The 24,674-nt window shown below is 43.3% G+C and overlaps 1 protein-coding gene across 1 annotated transcript in view; it reads right to left on the bottom strand.

Moving 5' to 3' along the window:
* CTTNBP2 (cortactin binding protein 2) overlaps positions 1-24,674 on the bottom strand; it is a 172,556-nt gene that overhangs the window by 17,490 nt on the left and 130,392 nt on the right. The window contains exons 13-16 of the mRNA XM_052638882.1: positions 12,684-12,770; positions 12,504-12,603; positions 1,179-1,331; positions 815-1,002 (exon numbers count right to left, since the gene is read on the bottom strand). Of these exons, the coding sequence (XP_052494842.1) occupies positions 815-1,002; positions 1,179-1,331; positions 12,504-12,603; positions 12,684-12,770 (528 nt within the window). The remainder of the gene's footprint in view (positions 1-814; positions 1,003-1,178; positions 1,332-12,503; positions 12,604-12,683; positions 12,771-24,674) is intronic.

The raw sequence follows: 24,674 nt of genomic DNA, 5'->3' as shown, positions 1-24,674 counted from the left end.
CAGGGTTATTGTCACCATCTTTCTAAATTCAGGATTGGGAACTCATGTACACCCGTGGCGGATTCATGTCAATGTATGGCAAAACCAATACAGTATTGTAAAGTAAAATAAAGTAAAAATAAAAATTAAAAAATAAATAAATAACCACTTTAAAAAAAATTCCATATATATGTGTTAGTGTGCTGTATTGGTGTTTTTCTTTCTGGCTTACTTCACTCTGTATAATAGGCTCCAGTTTCATCCACCTCATTAGAACTGATTCAAATGTATTCTTTTTAATGGCTGAGTAATACTCCATTGTGTATATGTACCACAGCTTTCTTATCCATTCGTCTGCTGATGGACATCTAGGTTGCTTCCATGTTCTGGCTATTAGAAACAGTTTGTTTTTAAAAAAATACTTCATATAGTATAGGTACTGCTATGAGTTTTACATGCATTATCCTATTTAATCCTTAAAGTGTTAGTCGCTCAGTTGTGTCCAACTCTTTATGACCCCATGGACTGCAGCCTGCCAGATTCCTCTGTCTAAAGGATTTTCCCAGGCAAGAATACTGGAGTGGGTTGCCAAGCCCTACTCCAGGGTATCTTCTTGACCCAGGGATTGAACCCGAGTCTCTTGCAAACCCATATCTCCTGATTCTTTACTGTCTTAGCCACCAGGGAAGCCCCACTTGGCCCTTGCCTATCCCCAATTTCTGCTTATCAGAAGCCACACAGTAAGTGGCAGAGCTCAAGCCCAGGCTGCCTGACAGCAATGCCAGGGGAAGGTCAAGGACCCTCTCCCAGCAATGGGCTGCGTGTGGTCTGTTACCTTATTCACAACCTTCCTCCTGAGGAACCTCTGCAGCAGCCCCTGCATGGGCTCGCTGTCCCAGCGCAGCTGCACCCAGCGGAAATGCTGCTGCACCAGCAAGTCGGAGCCCTGCAGACAGGCCTTGGCGATTGTTCCCATCAGAAAGCAGTTCTCATGAAAGTAGTAGCATTCAGACATTCCGTTTCCTAAAACAAACCAAAGCAGCAGTCCAATGTCAGGACACCATAGCAGGGAACAAGTCCAAACAAGTGAAGGAAAGATGGCCATGAATGAAGCGTAACGTGCTCCAGGGGACAGAGAGATTAGAAAGCTCTTAGAGCAGCTGGCTTCTTGGGGTGGTCTCTCTACTATCTATCTTTACCTTTTTGGAAGGTACAGGGGCTTTCAGTGCTGTGATTTTCCAGAGGTCCCAAAAAGTCCCCCAGTAACTCAGACAATGAAGATTTTTCCAAGTTCTCTAAGATGACGATGATTTTCTTGTTAGCAGGAGATTGTTTCACTGGGATCAGACATGCTGAGGTCAAAACAGAAATTCAATGATTAAAATGTATCAATGATTCAGTGATCAATGATTAAAACATAAAATGACAGAAATGTACAAACTTGCAAAAGCTTACATGTTAGCAAAGATGTGACAAGGTGCTCTGACATGGCTGGGAAAGTATAAAGACTTTGGGGAACAGTTTGAAACTACTGAATACAGCTGAGGACACCCCCACACAGAACGATCCAACACTAACTAGTTCCATAACAGATCCCAAACGGAATCAATCCAAAGTCCACCAACAACAGAATAGAAAGTATGTTCCTACAATGGATTTGAAAATGAACAAACTGTAGCTACTAGCAGCCACATGGAAGACTGTCACAAACGGTATATTAAGAAACAAATCACACAAGGATACAAACAATATGACACCATCATTTAGAGTTCATGAAACATACACGTTAAAACATGAACATATACTTTAGGAATTCATAGACAGTAAAACTGGTTTTAAAAAGCAAAGAAATGATTACAACAGCGAGACTAGTGGCTACCTCTAGAAGGAAGGGTTTGTGAACAAGGGTGGGGCACGCGGGCCCATTCTGGAAGCTAGCGATGTTCTATTGTGTGACCTGGTCAGTGGTTAAATTATCATTTTATTTTAAATTATTCACTGATCTATAAAAATAGGTAGTATGTATTTTATAGATGGATATTTCAGAATACAAAGGATCAAAATCCTTCAATGAGGATTGAATCCTTTAAATTTATTTTAATAAATTTAATCCTTTAAATTACACATGTGTAAAATGTTCATAAAATTATGGAGACAGGACCTCAGAGACAAGCAGATCCCTCCTTTCATTTCATAGATCTCAGAGATGTGAAGGAGATTTGACCAAGGCTTCAGAAACAGCAATAAGGAAGGACCACGATCTGGGTCTTGTGATTCTTATTTTAGGGGTCCTCACACTAAAGACAGGGGGCCTGAACTGCATAAATGCAGGATTATTATTATATGTATTAGGCAAATCAGTAGATAAAATGTAACTGAAAGATTGCCTGGGCACCTGCTAAGCACTCAAATGTTAATACGGTAATTGAAATACATCTATAATACTTGCTAGATAGCAATGAATAAAAAATTTATATCACCTTTTAATACTTTAGAAGATTCTAAGATGCCCTAGTCTTAGCTAAATTAACCTTGAGAAAAGATCAATTTAGAATACTCAGCGGTGATTTTGACAAGTAATTCCACTTTTCGCAAACACTTACGATAGTACATTATACCCATTCTGCCTCTGTGTTACTATACACACAAATGCATTGTCACTTTCAAGAGAACTCCTTGAACACTGTAAATTAATCTCTTCTGAGACTGAAATAACTTTTCTGGATGCTACAAAGCTTTAAAAACTAAAAGACCAGAATCAAAACCAGCTGCCTCTCCATCGAGTTGTCTGTGGGGGTGGGTACGCCAGCATTCGGCATGTGCCCTATCCCCCTCCACACGGCTGTTCAATGAAGAGTGCTAACACATTCTGTGCTTCTCAGGGTCAAATGTTATTTCAGAACTACACTTATTATGGAAGTATGATGGCTTTACCAGCTCAGCTGGTAAAGAATCCGCCTGCAATGCAGGAGACCTCAGTTCGATTCCTGGGTCGGGAAGATCCCCTGGAGAAGGCATGGTAACCCACTCCAGCATTCTTGCATAGGGGCATTCCATGAACAGAGAAGCCTGGCAGGCTACAGTCCATGGGGTCACAGAGTTGGACACGACTGAGCCACTAAGTACACGATAAACCTATAGTTTTTTTTAAAAAACAATAATGATAAGCTAACAAATCCTTTATGCCCAGTGATTAAAAAAAAAAAAAAGACAGGTTGAATGGCTTATGTATCTGCTTTTCTGTAACTGAGGACTGAAGGTCTCCAGTTTTTCCTTGATCTGGATTAAGTGTACAGCTAGTTCTAGTGACCTTGAAGCTGCTACGTCCAGCTAGAACGTGTCTGCAGGAACACGTAATTTGTTGTTATTTAGTTGCTCAGTCATGCCCAACTCTTTTGTGACCCTGTGGACTGTAGCCTGCCAGACTCCTCTGTCCATGGGGTTCTCCAGGCAAGAATACTGGAGTGGGGCTGCCATGCCCGCCTCCAGGGGATCTTCCCAACACAGGGATCAAACCCACATTTCCTGCACTGGCAGGCGGATTCTTTACCGTTGAGCCACCAGGGAAGTGCTTGGCTAGTTCTAGTAGCTTTGAAGCTGTGCGTCTAGCTAGAATGTGCCTACAGGAACATGTAATTGCATCTCAACAATGTCTTCCACTGCCCCCTTGCCCTGTGTACTGTGCTAAGCACTATGGCACAGTGCGGGAGGTGACTGATTCTAAGTGGGGGAATGTGGCATTTTGAACTGGACCCATTATGAAGAATGGCATCTTGACAGATCAGAAGAAGGCTTTCTAGTTTTAAGAAGTGGCACAGGTGGAAGAATGGACTCCAGGCAGGGCTCAGTCCTTGAAGGGACTGGAACCTCAAACTAAGGTTAGAGTAGTTTCAAGAGGGGCACGAAGGCGAGTCCAAAGCTGACCCAGGCCTCCAGTCAGGATGGGCTGGGAGCTCGGGGGCAAAGCCACATCAGTGGGGTGGAATCCAGGAGCCCCCTCTGTGGGCAGCAGGGTGGCAGGCAGTGTCGTCATTCTGCGCCACACTCTGCAGTCACCTGGGATCCATCCTCAGAGGTCTGATGCAGTCGGTCAGGGCTGGGCCTGGGGCACTGGTGTTTTATGTACAGCCTGCATGAAACTGGTTGAAATGAAGTCTCAGAACCCAGCCACAAACGAAAAGTGGGAGGCCCGGGATGTCATGCTGAAAGGGAGGAACTACCAGCTCTGGGAATCAGTGGAAGTCTTTAAGGGCAGGGAGAAACACGATTTGGCTCCTCCTCTGAGATCTTGCTCTGGTGAGTAAAATTGACGGGAGAGTAAAGAAACAAGAGAACACATCTACAGGCTCCTACTGCTGAGGTGAGGACAGGGGGTAACGGGAGCCTGCTCCAGGGCCAAGGCTCAGAACAAAAGGGTATTCTGAGATGAGTCAGCAAAGCTCAGTGGAAAAGACCCTGATGCTGGGAAAGACTGAGGGCAGGAGGAGAAGGGGGTGACAGGATGAGATGGTTGGATGGCAGCACCAACTCAGTGGACATGAGTCTGAGTAAACTCTGGGAGACAGTGAAGGACAGGGAAGCCTGGCATCCTGCAGTTATGTGGTTGCAAAGAGTTGGACACGACAGTGACTGAACAATGACAAAGCTCAGTGGTTGACTGTCTTGAGAGAGGGGCAGAGAGGGAGAATCAGAGGCAACTCAGAAGTTCTCACCGGAGGAGCAGCCATGCAGTGAAGGAAGGCAGAGGGCACATGAGTGGGAGCACACTTGAGACAGTGGCGATGGGCTATGTCTCAGGCCTGAGTGTCTGATGAGTGAGGCATCTCTCCTGAGATGAGGGAGGCAGAAAGGAAGGATTCAAGCTGGAGATAAATGCGTTTATAGGATTGTAGGAGATATCCTGGAAAAAGACGCCAACTCATTCTCCCGGGACCATAAGCAAGGATTGTATTTATAGTGAGTGACTCAATTTATCCCATATTTAACGCACAGCTTGTGTCCTAGACAAAAGGTACATGGGGTGCTGTTCGAAACACTTGGGTTGGGTTTCCACCTCAATTTTGTTGATATCAGTCTCCCCTCAGGTATCGATCCCAGGTCAAATAGACTGGGTTGTTTTTTGGTGAAAAGCTTTGTCATCAACACTCCCGGCTGCATATGTTCAATTTTCCCTACTTCTCTATCTGACCACTTAAGTTCAACATCCTAACAAGTTCGTCCAAATGTGAATTTCACTTTAGTTGTGAAATTAGACTAGCATGTCTAGTTCAAGTTATTTAACATGGATTCATTTCTATAATATTAACCAACTACAGAAGCAAAAACTCATCACACCTTTGGGTTTGAAAGATTATTCAGCCTTTGATCAGAGTTTATGGAGACACAAGATGGCTACTCATGACATGTTATATCTGGAGATTTCTTCTGGCCTATTGTGGGAAAGCTGACCATTTAAATTTCCTTTGTCCTCTACTAATTCAAAACCCCATTTCTGAAACTAATCTCTTTTTGTCCTTCTTTCTTATAACTTTGTAGGTGTATCATCTCTGCTCCTCCTCAGAGATCAGTAATCTTAATCAGATATCTCCTTGGCTAGGCTCAGGGCTATAGTTCAGTTTTACACACCCTTGTATGCAAAGTTCTGGATAGCTAAGTTCTACAGCAAGACTCATTGGTTTAAAAATAACATATCACAGTTATAGTTAAACCCAAATTACCTCATGTCTAAGGTGAGGCCAAGTCCACACTCTCCTCTTTGGGGATGGACGTGGCCCATCTTTTACACTGTCCATTTAAAACAAGGCTCTGTGGGGATGATGCTCTGAGTCCAGATGAGAAGCAAGGAAAAGGTCTGCAAAGAGCCTCTAGCAATGCAGGGTCCAAGGAGGAAATCTCATTTATGTAGACTTCAATTATATATGGTATTATTACAGTAATTCCATCTTTATTTCTTTGGAAGTAGAAAGTTTTCTCAGGAATTCTAAGCATTGTTTTAAAATACCAATTGAGTGTCTAATTTTTTTTCTTACTACTCCTGTCACGTGTAATTTAAAAAAAGTATCTGTCTTGTTAACCTAACTCAATACCTTATACTGAGGAGAAATTTGACCCAATTCTAATACACGTTCACACCCTCCTTACCAAATAACTGAGTCATGTGACGTGACAGTTTCTCATGAAAGCCAATACAAGAAGGAAGATGTTATTTTAAAATGAACAAAATATCCATTGCAGGTTTAAGTGCTATGCCATTCTTCCTGAACTGTCTTCTGTTCTACATTCCTTTCTTCACTGGCACCATTTCAGAATCCATGTAAGTTTTAGATTCTTAAAACTAATAATTTTAAAAATCTGCTATTCTTCCTTGTATTTTGTTGCTCATACACTTCTTTGATTCATCCTCTGTCTCTTTTCACTGGCTTTCTTCTACAGAGTCATAGAGAGGAACATATATGGAAATGTATTTGCTGTGCCCATTGGAAGAGGAAAGCTCAACATTCTTACCCCCAGCTAAATCTTTGTAGTTTAAACCTTTTTTTTTTTTTTTTTTAGAAAATAAGGTTAAAAACTAGGAATAAGTTTAGAACACCTTATGAATCAGTACATTCCTCATATGTTGTTCAGTCATGTTGCAGTCATGTTGTTCAATCAATTTACTTTCTTGGTTAAAAAAGAGAGAGACTAGGGGATAGACATTTTCTGTCCCATTAGTATTCTAAAAGCTTAAGTAGAATAGCCTTGAAGCTCCTTTTCTCTAACCCAGATCTCTGCCTTCTCTACTCTGTCCTTTTCCATCACCTTTTCTTTCACCACAAAAGAAAATTCCCCGCTGGGGGCTTTCTGCACTACACTCGTGACACCACACTACCCATAGGTCCTCCCCTCTGGCTCACTTGCGATTCCCTGGTGCTGCCTCAGGAGCTCCTGGTGTCCTCATCCACTCAAATGTACCTTCTCCATGATCTCCTCATTGGCCACCTGTCAAGAGCAGTGGGTCCTACTGCCGTGACAATGGACGGAGTTCCCGAAGCTGAGGACGGACAGCAGCGAGGCAGAGACCTGAAGCCAGACTGCAACGTTCCTGACTTGACATGCAGAGACCGCCAGTGTCTATTCTGGTGATGCTAGAGGATAACAGTAGGAAGCTGTCATGAGCAGCTTCACGTTTTAGGGTGAGCCCTCTGGAAGCCTGCAGAGGGCTTCAGAAAGGAGTGAGAGCAGAAGGACAAGAGGGGTTAGTGCCACAGTCCCTCGAACAAGAGATGACAGGTGGCAGGGGGACTGGAGAGCAGGAGGTGGAGACGAGCTATGGGAAGCAGATTCAAAAGGAATGAGGACTGCCTAGATGTGGGGACAAAGGCCAATGAGGAGCCTACAATACGCTCTGCTTGCTAACTTCGGTAACTGCATTCAAGGTCTTAGCAGGTAGAAGCCTTGTGTGTGTGTCTTGTTTGTGCTATTAAAAAAAAAAAGAAAGAGGATATTTGATGCTTGTAAATTCTTGAGCCAAATGCAGAATAAAAGTCCTTTAATACTTGGAGATGCTATACTATTTCCTATAAGAAAGTAGATTTTTTGGACTCAGTCTATCATTTGAAAACCTTTTGGAAATCCAATTCATTCTGTTTCTATGCCCTGTCATCAAGGACGGCCTCAACAACTCCTACACTCTCTTTTTTCTTTCTAGCTCCACTATAAGCAAGTTCTTCTACTTGCTGACAACTAAGTATGATTAACATTCCATTTTTCTTTGTCTATGTCTTATATCAGGAGATTCAGCCACTCACTCAACAAGTAATTACTGGCAATCAGTGTACAAAGTGAAATAGAAGAAAAAGCTACATTACTAGCCTTCAAGGAGCTCATACTGTGTGTGTGGAACGAACGTAAAAGCCCAAATAAGCCTCAATGCCTTGACTACAGTTGGGTGGGACAGAGGTAAACAAAGCTTCCTGCTCTTCATCAGAGGTAGCTGTCATATCTGGAGAGATCAGAGAAGCCTTTATTTGGGGTGTCCTCAGAGAATTTAAAACAGGGACTGCCATGTCTTATTTTAACTAGTCATGTACCATACAGTACTTTACCGGGAACCTGCCATGCGGCAGTCATGGTATGTGTGTGTGTAGGGGGCAGGGGAAAACCAAAGTTTGTGTGTTTATTCGAGGTGAAAGCTGCAGAATATACAAAGATGTGGAGAGTAGAAAAGCAAAGGACATGTGAGGAAGAAATACTATATTCTGCTGGAGCTTAGATATCTAGTTTTTAAAAGAGTCAGATATTCCAAAGAAGATGTACAAATGGCCAACAGGTACATGAAAACAGGCTCAGCATCACTAACCATCCGGGAAATGCACCAATCCACAGCAATCAAAAGCACAATGAGATATCACTTAACAACTGTTAGAAAGGCTAACCCTAAACAGAGTTAACAAATGGTAATGATGTATAGAAAAGGGAACCCTTGGGCACTGTTGGTGGGAATATAAATTGGTGCAGCCACTATGGAAAACAGTATGCAGGGTCCTCAAAAAACTAAAAAACAGAAGTAGCATATGATCCAGCAATATCACCTCTGGGCATATCTCCCAAGGGAAGGAAATCAGAATCTTGAAGCGGTACCTGCACACCTGTGTCCATCACAGCATTATTCACAAGAGACAAAATATGGAAGCAATCTAACCATCCATCAAGAGCTGAATGAATAACAAAAAGGTGGCATACATAAACACCAGGATATGATTCAGCCGTGAGAGAGACCCTGCTGTCTACGATAGCACGGATGGACCTTGAGGGCATTATGTTAGGGGAGGTAAGTCAGACAGAGTAAAGCAAATACTGCATGATGTTACTTGTATGTGGAATCTAAAAATGCCAAACTGATGAAACCGAGTAGACTGGAGGTTGTCAAAGTCTGGAGGGTGAGGGAAGTGAGATACCAGTCAAAGGATACAAACTTTCAGTTGTAAGATGAATAAGTTTGGGGGATTAATACTGTATTTATTATATACTTGAAAATTGATGCGAGTAAACAGTAAATGTTCTCACTGCAAGAAAGAAATGGTAATTATATGAGGTGATGGAAATTCTAGCTAATGATATAGTGGTAATCATTTTGTAATATTTGGGTATCATATCAACACACTGTATACCTTGCACTTACAGTTAAATCTCAAAAAATTAAAAAAGGTCAAACAAACACATTAAGTGGAACAATGTCCTAGAATGGAAGACCAAGTGGCACTGACTTCGTTTGGTGGGTGATGGAAAAATGGACAGGAATCACAAAGAGCTTCTAATCAGAGGTCTGGGGATCTGTGATGGCTGTTCAGGGAGGAGAAAAGGAAGGCAGAGCAGCCACTTACAGGCAAGTAGACAAGACCGAGTAAAAGGAGGCATGAAGTAGATGGCACCGACAGGAATGGATGAAAAAGGCACACTGGGGCCCACTTAGCAGGACATGACTGTGGACTGGCTGTGCGCCAGGAGTGAGTGCTCCGTGAATCAGAGGACCTGGGGGGTTCTAGATGGTTTTAACATAGCTTTAAAAATTAAGATAGTAATTCAGGATTGGGAGCTTGTATACATCCGTGGTGGATTCATGTCAATGTATGGCAAAACCAATACAGTATTGTAAAGTAAAATAAAGTAAAAATTAAAAAAAAAAATTAAGATAGTTGAAAACACACTGAAGAACAAACTCCCAAATTTTCACAGAAAAACTTGGGTTTCTTGCTTCTTCCTGCAAGCCACAAAACCCATGAAACTGCATCTCCACTGAGCTGCTTAGAGCTGAGAGCTACTGTTCTCATGGAGACAGAGACAGGCTTCCCTCCCTCCTGCCCCCACCAGCCTGCTCCACCCCTTTATGTAGCTTAATGGCACTTGTGGGCATTTAGGTTTTCAGGTCTGCCAATGCGACCTGAGTTCCAAGTGTGGGGGCCAAGAGACTCACCAAATTGGGAAATTAGGAAGAAGAGTTATTTTTAGGAAAGTGCTCCTCAAAGATTTAGAAACGCTGAGCTGGTCACCTTAGCATCCTTCTTAACCTAACTCACTGTTTTCAGCTTTCTTTTTTTAGCTAAGCTTAGAGCAGAGTTCAGTCTAACTGCTGTTTACCCTGATAGAACAAGACACACAATGTTTTAACTTCTTACTCTGAAATGAAGAAAGACTGAATATTGAAAAATGTAGGGGGTTTTTGCTATAAAACTAAGGGAGCGAAATGGGGGGCACAGATGAGTTTTTGAGGAGCAGCAGCAGCAGGCAGTGACTCAGGTCAGGTTCAGGATTCCGACTGCTTGGTTTAAGTCTGCACTGCTGTGTCCTCGCTGTGGCATCCATGAGCCAGCACTTAACCTCTTGTCTCAAGTGTTTATAAACCAGGGACGTTAGAATAGGGCTTAAGTGTGTTAGTCACTCAGTTGTGTTTGACTCTGTGTGACCCCATGGACTGTAGCCTGCCAGGCTCCTCTATCCATGGAATGCTCCAGGCAAGAATACTGGAGTGGGTTGCCATTCCCCTCTCCAGGGGATCTTTCTGACCCAGGGATTGAATCTGGGTCTCCTGCACTGCAGGCAGATTCTTTACTGTCTGAGCTACCACGGAAGCCCCAAATAGGGCTTACCAGAGACAAAGCGTAATAATCGTTAGCTTTGTCAGTATTGTCAGAGAAGACAATTTTCTGTCACTTACTCTCACTACCTCTGGCAAAGAGTCGCCTGATTACTACGGCAACATTCAGATCCTGGTGTTTTCCTATCCTCAAAATGTGCTTCCATGTCTGTGGACTCCTCAACCTGCCTCTAAACTGCCTCTTAATCGTATTTCTTGGCTTAGGAACTCCTGGTGATTTCCATCTTCCCCAGCTTGGTCACCAGCGACAAGATATCTCCCTTGATCACAGGTCCAAAGATGAGAATCACCCCTTGCCCTAAAGAAGAGACCTGAATTGGCACTTTATTGCATCCTAACTCAGCTCACAACCACCTCTCTCCTTCACCCCATCCCCAGGTTCTCTGAGGCTGTGAGCCCATAAAGACCAGAGGCTGCTCCATTCCAGTTTTGGTTCACTAGTCATTTATGCTCTACAGGGTCACACTAACTCTGCTTGCGCTGAAGATGGGGGTGTTAAGCTCTGGAGCCTAAGAAGGGGAATTCATGGAAATGCTGTATTAATTAATATGTTTAAATCACGGTTCTACACATGGTTCTGTGTAGTTGTGGCAAGTTATTGAAGCTCTTTATGCCTGTTTCCTCCCCTTTGAAATGGAGATAATAATACCAACTCAAGGGGCTTCCCTGGCGGTCCAGTGCTTAAGAGTCCAGCTGCCCGTGCAGGAGACATGGGTTTGACCTCTGGCCAGGAAAGATCCCACATGCCATGAGGCAACTAAGCCTGGGCACCACCACTGCTGAAGCCTGTGAGCTGCAGCCACTGCTAGAGACTGTGAGCTACCACAAGAGAAGCCACCACAAGAGAAGCCACCACAATGAGAAGCCCTCACACTGCAACTATTTCCAGCCTGCACGCAGCGATGAAGACCCAGCACAGCCAAAAATAAGTAAATACTCTATAATGGCCCATATGGGAAAAGAACTAAAAAAAGAAAAGGGTGGATTCATGTATACGTATAACAGATTCACTTTGCTATACACCTGAAGCTAACACAACATTGTAAATCAACTATAATTCCAGTAAAAAAAAATTTTTTTGAATGCTGGTGCCCATTCCATACTTCAGACAAATTAAACTAGACTCTCTCAGAGTGGGGAAAAAACCCAACTTGCATAGGGTTGTTGTGGAGACTGAGTGTGCTCAGTCACTTAGTCACGTCTGCCTCTTTGCAACCCTTTGGACTGTAGCCCGCCAGGCTCTTCTGTCCATGGAATCTTCCAGGCAAGAATACTGGAGCAGGTTGTCATTTCCTACTCCAGGGGATCTTCCAGACCCAGGAATCGAACCCATGTCACATTACAGGAGGATTCTTTACCTGCCGAGCCACTGGGGAAGTCCAAATGAGTTAATTAATGCATGGTTTGTGTTTAGCAAAGTGCTGGTCAATGGCACACTAAGAATGAAGTGGAGAAAGCAGTGCACCCCAGGTGCAACAATAAGGGGTGCTTTGTTGTACAGAATTCATGAATAATAAAATTTACTTAAAAATCAATCACTTATTACCACTGTGCAATTAATTCAAAACTGCACCAATGATACCACAGTCTCACTAAGGTGGACTGCCCCCACCCCACCGCCCGCTTTGGTATCCTCTAGTGCCAATTATATATCACACTTCAAACAGATAATTTATCACCAGGACTCAGGATGTAGAACAGATGCAATGACACGTACATAAATGCCTTTTACAAGTGCCACCGGGGCTCCCAATTTTCATCCCATAGCTGCGGCAGAACTGAACAGTCTACTGAAATTTATCCCCAAGCACAACACTTTTTCCTTGCAATGGATTAATTGACAAAACATGCCTTTTGGTTATCACAACTCAGTTAGCCGAGATGGTCTTACCGCTACTGATGAACAGATCTACTAGCTGTTCCTTGGAGAAATCAGCATCCACTTCGGCTCTCACTATTTCACAGGGGAATCCTGCAGCCATTTGTCTGTGCTGTGATAAGAAGAGTGTGGTTAGTTCTGAACTCTTTCGCATTTTCAAAGGAAAGGAGAGGGTATGTGGTTAACCCATACCTTCAGGCAGAGTGCAAGCTGATGGGCGATGTAGTCTTGCAAGCTCCCTTCTGGGCCGTGGAAAATGACATTATGATATTGCTCGACCTATTAATAAACCAAGAGAAGATCTTGGTAAAAATATTAGAGAGAAGATAAATATTAAATTATTGGTTTATTTACATGGTGTAGAATGTCCTTTCTGATTGTTTTCTGCCTTTCAAAAGGTTAAAAGTATTTTTCTAGGGATTGGCTTCATTCACTGGACATATGGTCTTTCATTTTAATGTGAACACTGACAAACATAGTATTTTATATTTTACACAGTTGCTGCTACTGCTAAGTCACTTCAGTCGTGTCTGACTCTGTGCGACTCCACAGACGGCAGCCCACTAGGCTCCCCTGTCCCTGGGATTCTCCAGGCAAGAATACTGGAGTGGGTTGCCATTTCCTTCTCCAATGCATGAAAGTGAAAAGTGAAAGTGAAGTTGCTCAGTCATGTCCAACTCTTCATGACCCCATGGACTGCAGCCCACCAGGCTCCTCTGTCCATGGGATTTTCCAGGCAAGAGTACTGGAGTGGGGTGCCACTGCCTTCTCCGAATTTTACAGTATTTACATGTTTATAGCAAGAAAGGGCCTCTTTTGAAAAAGTATACTCCTTTCTTTCCTCCATTTTCTACACGGAGGTTCAGTATACTACCTGGGAACACAGTTCCTAGTGTATTTTGTCCCTTATAGATATTCTGTAATTTTTTTTATTATTATCCTTTACAGATGCTCTTTAGTTCAAAATTTTCCAATGCTTATCTTACTTTTCAGAGGTTAAAATAGCAGTGAATGTTTTTCAGGAAATTTTGGACAACACAAAGAAAACTAAAGAAGCAGAAGAGAAATCAGCAAAGCAACCACTACAATATGGTTCATGCTTCCAGTTTTCTTCTCTGCACAGTTGATAGGCATGTATTTGGTTTTTAAGCATACAGGAGTGCCATCTTCTTACACCTGTTGTATATCAGAGAATACCTTTGTGTTGACTTTTTACATAAAGGACATCTTCATGGGGATAAAATACTTGGATCAGCTCTATACGATCCCACTCTTGGAAGCACTGAATTCCAGAAATCTAGGTAGAGTCTGGCTGGTCAATTTCCCTTCCTTCCTGGAAGCCTATATGATTTTAAAACCTCTTTATCCTCATGTATAAAAATATCTCATCTAAGAACAGGTGGAGATGTAATGGGTGCTAAGATGGAAAGTCAATGAATGATGTTTTAAGCAGGACAAGGGCAATGATGTTTGGAGTGAAACTGGGGTGGAGATCAGCCTCCCACACCCCCATAATCCAGTGCTGTGCTCCCATGCTGGGGAGGTTTCTTCCTAGAAAGGTTTGGCAGAAAAGGACCCACACAGGTGAAGCACCAACCTAACCAGTACCCTTGACGAAGTTAGATTGAGGACTGAGCCACCCAGACTTAGAAAAGTGTTAAGACACGACAGGGTCTTGTCTCTCTTTTTAATCTGCAATGGGACAATGTAAGGACATGGATGTGGATCTTTGTGCTGTTGTTGCTCTGCTGTGCTCTGATCCGTTTGTCCCTTTTATATAACAGGGAAGGTCACATCCTAGAGCGTGACCAGAGTGGCCTTTCGTGAAGACAGTGACTATGCCCCTGGCTCCTTAACAGGACAAGGAACTCCTTCCTTACCTGGGGCCTTTAAGACCTGAGCTTTGGCTTCCCGGGAGACCCTGGCATGTTTAGACGAACTCCTAGGAAGGGAAGGGAAACCAGGCTTGACCACTAGGTGTCAGACAATGGGCTAAGGAAGGAAGTGATCCTAAGGGGCCCCTTGATGTTGCACCGGGGACTGAGTTTTAGGCTCTGAAAGACAATCTACCTGGTAGCCACCAGAGATTTCATCTTATTTTAAATATTATTCCACCACTGCTAAGCCTTCAATAAAAAAGGGAAGAGTTGGATTCACAGTGGGGGTAGGGCAGCAACAGAGAGACAAGTGTGTCTGGAAGAAAAACGACAGTGGCTGTAGCTGCCTGACAAACATCAGGATCCTAAAAGGAGAGGCTGAGCTCAGCAGCGACTGGCCTGGGCTCTTTTCCGTGGAACTGGGAATCTGAAAACCAAGCAGTGGTAAAAGTACCAGCCAGGACCCAGACGGGGACAGGGCCTCCCTCAGAGACACAGGAGAGAGAATATCCTAGACAGTTCAGTTGAGGTTCTGCTTCTAGGTAGTGAGGCTACGGCACCACAAGACTTCAGGGGTAAGCTTTTATTAAAGAAGAATTATTATAGTATAGTCTGTTCTCACTTGTACCTATGTGATAGGGAAGCTTGGGGATACATCAATTGTTCTTGTCATTAAAAAATGTTGCCCATTTCCCAGATTTATCTAGTTACAGTCTCTTTCTCCCAATTTTAAATGAAATAGGGTAAATCCTTTGGACATGTGCTAACTTTTTTCAGCTTGGAAATTTTTTCTTCCTTATGCTTTTGTTAATTTCTCCTCTTCTAGTTCTAAGGCACACCTGTAAGCCTTAAGTTCCCTTGCTGTGCTCTATGAGGACACCTGTCCCTTCATCATTACCCTAACTCTGTCCTTCTCTTCTACCCTCACAACCCTGAATGGAACTTTCACTTGCCACCTCTGTTCTGCTCTTTATGATCTCAAGTACAATTTCAATGAGGCCATTGCATTTTGGGTTGTTCTTTGATGAGCTCCTTGCCTCATCCATCTGTTTTCCAGCCCTTTTCCTTTTCATCTTATCCTGCCCTCTACCACGGCTTTCTTGCCCTGCTTTCACAATCTATCTCCTTGCATCCTCTAGAGAATGAACATAATCTCCCAAAGTTCTTTTTCTTTTTTTTTTAAAGTTATTTTTAAGCTGTGTTCTTAAGAGTTTTCAGGAAGGTTTTGTTCTTTTCCGCAGTATTCTCCCACAGTATAATGTTAACTTGTCATGGGTATTTATCTACTGTGAAGCGACAGGAAGAATTCTGCAGTAAAGCAGGGTGTGTGGACCATTACTGATTTCACTCACTGTCCGCTGATTTTCCAGCTGAATGAGGTCACTAGATGGAGGGCAGGCTGGTGTCTATAATTTCTAGTTAAACTCCAGGATCCAGCTCTGGCTGCAGTGGACTAAGGTCCTGCTGTTTCCCTTGGGGGACAAGTGCATGAGCTGAACTGCTCGGGAAGCAGGATGCTCCTGTTCCCAGCCGACTGAGAGGGCAGATACAATATACTTCCCGATGCAGCACAGTCTCATCAAAGCCTGTGATCTCTGCTCAGGGATTTCTAGGATCCAACCTCTGCAGAGCTGTGGAAGGACCTGTGCTGACAGGCGGTGGAGCGAAGTATCATGGTGCTGCCCAAAGCAGAAGCAGTAAAGGATGTATGCTCAATTTCCTAACTGCTAGTAAAGCTTGCTTTTTAAAAAACCATTAGTAAAGATGGATAAGAGAAAGATAACAATATTTTCCTATCTCATCTCAGGTAGGCCTCAAATAAATAAACCTGACAATCTCTTGCTCAAGTTAGTGAACAATTTTTCTAGATTCTTGCCCAAGGAAGACCTCAGTTCTATTTTTCTCTGTTACTATGAAGCTTTATCCCTTTTTAAAACTACTTTAGTGGAAAATTGTGTGTTAGGTGCTGCTTGCCAGGTGCAATTTTAAAGCAGAAATCCTGAGCTCTCCAAATTAATCCCAAATTGCCATGAATTGCTGGGTAGAAATTCTCTCACCAAGAATGGATAGTTTCACACTAGTGAAACAGATTTTCAAGGTTTATTGAATAGTCTGTGCTGTGCGCTGCACTTGGTCGCTCAGTTGTATCTGACTCTTTGTGACCCCGCGGATTGTAGTCTGCCAGGCTCCTCTGTCCACAGTCATTCTCCTGGCAAGAATACTGGAGTCGGTTGTCATGCCCTCCTCCAGGGGATTTTCCCAACCCAAGATCGAACCCAGGTCTCCCGCATTGCAGGCATATTCTTTACCAGCTGAGCCACCAGGAAAGCCCAAGAATGCTGGAGTGGGGAGCCTCTCTCTTCTCCAGCAGATGTTCTCGACCCAGGAATCAAACCAGGGCTCCTGCACTACAGGCGAATTCTTTACTAGCTAAACCACCAGGGAAGCCCACTGAGATTTTCAACCAGCACTGCTATTTAATCTTGTCTCACTTTTGAAAACAAGCTTAGCCATCCTGTCAAACTGCTTATATTTTCTTAAGATTGACGTTGAAGTCATGTAACAGCAAGATACCCAACTTCACACAGAAGCTGTCTTCAATTCCAGCACCTCATTTGGTCTCAGATTGTTGGTTCTCAGGAAAGACAGAAAAATTTTACTGAAAGGCCATTCACTAGTAGTAAGCATGTCTGTTCACATAGTCTTACATCGTTTCTAGAATATAAATAAGTAAATTCAATAAGGAAATCAAGGTAAAAGACTTCTGGATCATTGAGACATTCTAATGCAAGCATCCTATTAGTAGGTTTCTACTTATTTCAGGTATTATCAATTTTTTTGTGACTGATATTTTGTTCTAGCTCATCAAATGATACAGTTGTGTTGGTTACCATTTAAGAGCTGAACAAAAAAATTGATTATGGAAGCCTCTCGCTATATTTAAACTGGTGAAAACATGCAAAGCTATGGCAAGAAAACATATTTATCTGTTTTAGAGTTACCATATTATTTCTCCAAATAGCAAGGCCTGAGGTTTAAAAAATATGCATCCTCCATGCTTCCAGCAGAGGGCAGCTCTAAAGATAGATGGATAGGTAGACAGGAAGGTAAACAGATTGGGGGAGGTGGGAGTAGTAAATATTTTAACTGTGTTGAAAGGAGATCTGCTTTTTGAAACCCAACTTCTAAAAGGTGAATTGTAGTCCCCAGATTTATCTTCTAAGTGCATACTTACAGTGTGACATTTCTGCTTATTAGTAAAGGGACACAGGGCTTGTTATCACAATGGGTACCAATCCCTTTTATTCTTGTGTCTTCAGAGCCTATTCAGGAAGCTCTCATCACATGTCAATTAGTGCTTTGTGTGGCAAATGAATTCTGGATAAATGGAGACAATGACCTCCACAAAGGCCCATCTATCCCTTTATCTTTTTTTCCCTCCACAGTGTTTTTCTGCAGAATGGAGTTTACCAGAGGAGCCGTAGTCCTGTTATGGCCAATGTGACACCTGCAATGTGTTTTCAGACTTGTGGCATTATTTTAAAGCAATCAACTTCAGCGTTTGGTCAGAGTTTCACTTGTCTGAGGAAAAGCTTCTACTACTGAGACAGTTTTTAGGCCAAGCTGTGCTGAGATGCTGAACTCAAAAAAGAACGAAAAATAAAAGGTCTTTCCGGAGCTAATGAAACTGGGATGGCTATAGGTTAAAGGGTCATGCTTTAGAGCTAAGACTTTCATTACAACCTCTCCGAAAACTTCATTTTAAACAACGGATTTATATATGACTTCAGAGCCACACAGAATACAGTTACTGTCAACTTACTCATGTAAAATTCCCCCAAACAATACTGGAACATTCAGCATTAGGCATAACCAAAGCTGGGGGTCTTTCACGCTAGTGTTTTTAGGCATTTCCTGAGGTCTCTCTTTATAGAATAGGTATAAATAATAATGGAATTCAAGAGAAATTACAGTTCACATACAGAGAGACACCCACACTATATGCTTTCAAAAATGAGCTTCAGTTCAGTTCAGTTCAGTCACTCAGTTGTGTTCGATTATTTGTGACCCCATGGACTGCAGCACACCAGGCCTCCCTGTTCATCACCAATCCCAGAGCCTACTCAAACGCATGTCCATCACGTTGGTGATGCCATCCAACCATCTCATCCTCTGTCGTCCCCTTTACCGCCCACCTTCAATCTTTCCTAGCATCAGGGTCTTTTCCAATGAGTCAGTTTCTCACATCAGGTGGCCAAAGTATTGGAGCTTCAGCTTCAGCATCAGTCCTTCCAATGAATATTCAGGACTGATTTCCTTTAGGATGGACTGGTTGGATCTCCTTGCTGTCTAAGCGACTGTCAAGAGTCTTCTCCAGCACCAGAGTACAAAAGCATCAATTCCTCCCCACTCAGCTTTCTTTATAGCCCAACTCTCATATGCATACATGCTAGCTGGCTGCATACCAGCCCCTCCCCGCCAGGAGGCAGTGAGGCAGGCTTGTGACAGCCAGAGCCAGAAGGTAATGGGCTGCTACAATCTCAGCCCTAGAGATGACATCTTCCACCAAACTGTCAGCAGGCTCCCAGCTGCTAACCTGTCTTCCTGAGATCCTGGATGCTTGACATCCACCAGGAGGGTCGCAACCTGAGATCAGCTCTCCGGAGGAGACACACAGCACACCTGAGACGGTGCTCTCGCGGTGCACCTGGGAAACCAAGCAGCCGGGACTGGGGAGGTGATTTGCCAAGCACCTGGTTGCCTGAGCTGCTCAGACCTGGGAAGGGCACAAAACACACACCCAACCCACAGAGACCAAGCCAGAGCTGTGTTTGAGTGTCTTCTGTGGAGGTACAGGTCAGCAGTGGCCTGCCGCAGGGGCTCTGGGTGCAGCACACCTGGGTATGGCATAAGCCCTCCTGGAGAAGGTCACCACTGACCCCACCACAGAGCCACCAGAACTCACACAGGACTGGGGAAACAGACTCTTGGAGGGCACAAACAGAACCTTGTGTACACCAGGACCCAGGAGAAAGGAGCAGTGATCCCACAAGAGATCAACCCAGACCTGCCTGTGAGTGTCCAGGCGTCTCCAGCAGGGGTGTGGGTCGGCGGTGGCCTGCTGCAGGGCTGGGGCACTGAGTGCAGCAGTGCATGCATGGGACCTTTTGAAGGAGGCCACCATTATCTTCATTTCCTCCACCACAGAGCGGCCTTAGGTCAAGCAACAGGGGAGGAACACAGCCCCGCCCATCAACAGAATATTTGATTAAACATTTACTGAACACAGTCCCACCTATCAGAACAAGACTCAGTTTCTCCCTCAGTCAGTCTCTCCCAGCAGGAACCTTCCATAAGCCTCTTATCCCTATCTATCAGAGGGTAGACAGAATGAAAACCACAGTCACAGAAAACTAACCAAACTGATCACATGGACCACAGCCTTGTCTAGCTCAATGAAACTATGAGCCATGCTATGTAGGGCCACCCAAGACGGACGGGTCATGGTGGAGAGTTCTGACAAAACGTGGTCCACTGGAGAAGGGAATGACAAACCACTTCAGTATTCATGCCCTGAGAACCCCATGAACAGTATGGACAAATGAGCTGATGGAAACCATAAAGGCCAAGATCAGACCTGGTTACTAACTTTGAATAAAGACAGGCCATTACACACTAGCACAAAAGTAGTAACTTGGGTATATAACTATTTAAAAAGACTGTAAGATATAACTCTTAGATATAATTTCCCCCTTGTCACCTGGCCTCTGCTGCTGCTGCTGCTAAGTTGCTTCAGTCGTGTCTGACTCTGTGCGACCCCATAGACGGCAGCCCACCAGGCTCCCCCGTCCCTGGGATTCTCCAGGCAAGAACACTGGAGTGGGTTGCCATTTCCTTCTCCAATGCGTGAAAGTGAAGTTGCTCAGCCATGTCCGACTTAGCAACCCCATGGACAGCAGCCTACCAGGCTCCTCCATCCATTGGATTTTCCAGGCAAGAGTACTGGAGTGGGGTGCCATTGCTTTCTCCAACCTGGCCTCTAGCACTCTTGAACTCTTCCTGCCCCAGAGTTTCCACTAGGACCTTACCCAGTATTGTCCCTCCATGCCCTGAAAAAGATCAATCTGAACCTGGTCATCTACTAAAGGGGCTGATAAGCTTTTATGGGCAATGTTAAGATACATAACCATCATTTACAGCATCATTTCTATGGGAATATAGCAAATTTATTTTGGGAATATATGAAGAGTAAGTAGGACCTCCTAGTGATGATTCTTGATGATGAGCATGGCACATACTGAAGTAGACAGTCAATGTAATTCTCAAGAATCGTGTTCATGAGGATTCAGAGTTCTACATTTAAAAACAGGTATCAGATAAAGGTGATCTACTCAAGTATTTTTCTAATAGTTATTCACAGTCACTGAATTATTAAATTATGGAGTTATTAATAAGCTAATAAAAGTTGCAAACCGCCAGAGAAAAGTTTGAGATAATAAAAAATTCAACTATTATAATAAGTGATTAGTGATTCAAACTCAATTAAGTTAAATGCCTCCTTATTAACTCAAGGATGGCAACTTAAAATGTACTTGTATTCTTTAACTATTCAGTGAAAGAACAGTATTTAAAATTAACATCATTTAAATAAAAAAAAGTCTAATTTAAAGGTTTCACTCCATTTGGTTTTCTGCATCCGGGCTTTAATAAATGAATTCTATTTACCCCATTTACACGTATTGTGCTTCCCATATGGATCAGCTGTAAAGAATCCACCTGCTAATGCAGGATACGTGGGTTTGATCCCTGGGTAACGAAGATCCCCTAGAGGAGGAAATGGTAACCCACTCCACTATTCTTGCCTAGAAAAAAACGCCATGGACAGAAAAGCCTGGCGGGCTCCAGTCCACGGGTCTCAAAGAGCAGAACACAACTGAGTGACTGAGCATGCAGTTGCTTCAATCAGGTCCGCCTCTTTGAGACTCTGTGGACTGTAGCCCTTCAGGCCCCTCCGTCCATGGGATTCTCTAGGCAAGAATACGGGAGTGGACTGCCATTCCCTCTCCAGGGGATCCTTCTGATCCAGGGATGGAAGACGTGTTTCTTGTCTCTACTTGAACTGGCAACCGTGTTCTTTACCACCAGCGCCACCTGGGAAGCCCTAACCACACACACACACGCAGTAAAAACTGTCTACGACAACTATGTCTAAACCAATAGATTAATAACTAGTGTGAACTCTGATAACATGCATAAGAATGGAAGACAGCCTAGGTTCAATTCCTTAGGTGCTACCACTTTCTCCCTGAGGATCTTGAGCAAAAAGTCTTGGTCTGTTCACCTTTAATGGAGAAGGAAATGGCAACCCACTCCAGTACTCTTGCCTGGAGAATCCCATGGAGGGAGGAGCCTGGTGGGCTACAGTCCATGGGGTCGCAAAGAGTCGGACACGACCGGTATAAGTAGCTATCTCATAAAATGATTAAAGGAAACAATATATATACTTATAACAAAGCTTGGCATATAGAGGCATGCTGGTCTGGTTCCAGACCACTAGAAATAAACTATCTCAATAAACCAAGTCACATGTCTTTTTCGGTTGCCAGTGAATATAAAATTTATGTTTATGTTTACACCAAACTGTAGTCTATTAAATGTTAAGCAATGTGCATATCATAATCCACTGTGCCACCTGGGAAGCCCAATTAAAAAATACTTTATTGCTAAAAAGTGCTAACAATCATCTGGGCCTTCAGCCAGTAGTAGTGGTAATAATATCAAAGATCATTGATCACAGATCACCATGACAAACATAATAACGAAAAAAATTTGAAATATTGGGAGAATTTCCATAAGAAACAGGAAATGAGCAAATGCTGGTGGAAAACGGCACCAACAGACTTGCTCTACACAGGACTGCCAACAAACCTTCAATTCATTGTAAACAAAAAAAATTAAAATAAAGCAGTATCTACAAAGTGCAATAAAACAAGGTATGCCTAAAAGAAATACTCAAAACTCAGGCATTACTAGGTTTCCATGTCGTGTATAGATTGTCAACACTTCAGTTATTGTGGTGTATGTCACTCTAGCTCAAATCCTACCAGTGGCTTCCTATCATAGTTCAGTTCAGTCCAGTCACTCAGTCGTGTCTGACTCTGTGTGACCCCATGAATCACAGCACGCCAGGCCTCCCTGTCCATCACCAACTCCCGGAGTTCACTCAGACTCACGTCCATTGAGTCAGTGATGGCATCCAGCCATCTCATCCTCTGTCGTCCCCTTCTCCTCCTGCCCCTAATCCCTCCCAGCATCAAAGTCTTTTCCAATGAGTCAACTCTTCGCATGAGGTGGCCAAAGTACTGGAGTTTCAGCTTCAGCATCATTCCTTCCAAAGAAATCCCAGGGTTGATCTCCTTCAGAATGGACTGGTTGGATCTCCTTGCAGTCCAAGGGACTCTCAAGAGTCTTCTCCAACACCACAGTTCAAAAGCATCAATTCTTAGGCACTCAGCTTTCTTCACAGTCCAACTCTCACATCCATACATGACCACAGGAAAAACCATAGCCTTGACTAGACGGACCTTAGTCGGCAAAGTAATGTCTCTGCTTTTGAATATACTATCTAGGTTGGTCTTAACTTTTCTTCCAAGGAGTAAGCGTCTTTTAATTTCATGGCTGCAGTCACCATCTGCAGTGATTTTGAAGCCCCCCAAAATAAAGTCTGACACTGTTTCTACTGTTCCACCATCTATTTCCCAAGAAGTGATGGGACCGAATGCCATGATCTTCATTTTCTGAATGTTGAGCTTTAAGCCAACTTTTTCACTCTCCTCTTTCACTTTCATCAAGAGGCTTTTGAGTTCCTCTTCACTTTCTGCCATAAGGGTGGTGTCATCTGCATATCTGAGGTGACTGATATTTCTCCTGGCAATCTTGATTCCAGCTTGTGTTTCTTCCAGTACAGCGTTTCTCATGATGTACTCTGCATATAAGTTAAATAAGCAGGGTGAAAATATGCAGCCTTGACGTACTCCTTTTCCTATTTGGAACCAGTCTGTTGTTCCATGTCCAATTCTAACAGTTGCTTCCTGACCTGCATACAGATATCTCAAGAGGCAGGTTAGGTGGTCTGGTATTCCCATCTCTTTCAGAATTTTCCACAGTTGATTGTGATCCACACGGTCAAAGGCTTTGGCATAGTCAATAAAGCAGAAATAGATGTTTTTCTGGAACTCTCTTGCTTTTTCCATGATCCAGCAGATGTTGGCAATTTGGTCTCTGGTTCCTCTGCCTTTTCTAAAACCAGCTTGAACATCAGGGAGTTCACGGTTCATGTATTGCTGAAGCCTGGCTTGGAGAATTTTGAGCATTACTTTACTAGTGTGTGAGATGAGTGCAATTGTGCGGTAGTTTGAGCATTCTTTGGCATTGCCTTTCTTTGGAATTGGAATGAAAACTGACCTTTTCCAGTCCTGTGGCCACTGCTGAGTTTTCCAAATTTGCTGGCATATTGATTGCAGCACTTTCACAGCATCATCTTTCAGGTTTTGAAACAGCTCTACTGGAATGCCATCACCTCCACTAGTTTTGTTCATAGTGATGCTTTCTAAGGCCCACTTGACTTCACATTCCAAGATGTCTGGCTCTAGATGAGTGATCACATCATCATGATTATCTGGGTAGTGAAGATCTTTTTTGTACAGTTCTTCTGTGTATTCTTGCCACCTCTTCTCAATATCTTCTGCTTCTGTTAGGTCCATACCATTTCTGTCCTTTATCAAGCCCATCTTTGCATGAAATGTTCCCTTGGTAGCTCTAATTTTCTGGAAGAGATCTCTAGTCTTTCCCATTCTGTTCTTTTCCTCTATTTCTTTGCACTGATAGCTGAAGAAGGCTTTCTTATCTCTTCTTGCTATTCTTTGGACTCTCCATTCAGATGGGTATATCTTTCCTTTTCTCCTTTGCTTTTCACCTCTCTTCTTTTCACAGCTATTTGTAAGCCCTCCCCAGACAGCCATTTTGCTTTTTTGCATTTCTTTTCCATGGGGATGGTCTTGATCCCTGTCTCCTGTACAATGTCATGAACCTCATTCCATAGTTCATCAGGCACTCTGTCTATCAGATCTAGGCCCTTAAATCTATTTCTCACTTCCACTGTATAATCATAAGGGATTTGATTTAGGTCATACCTGAATGGTCTAGCGGTTTCCCCTACTTTCTTTAATGTAAGTCTGAATTTGGTAATAAGGAGTTCATGATCTGAGCCACAGTCAGCTCCTGGTCTTGTTTTTGTTGACTGTAT

Source organism: Budorcas taxicolor, chromosome 4 (assembly GCF_023091745.1).
Source record: "Budorcas taxicolor isolate Tak-1 chromosome 4, Takin1.1, whole genome shotgun sequence".
In the NCBI taxonomy this organism is placed as follows: Eukaryota; Metazoa; Chordata; class Mammalia; order Artiodactyla; family Bovidae; genus Budorcas; species Budorcas taxicolor.
The sequence above is the reverse complement of the archived record's forward strand: the minus strand, read 5'-3'. Positions and strand labels throughout refer to the sequence as shown.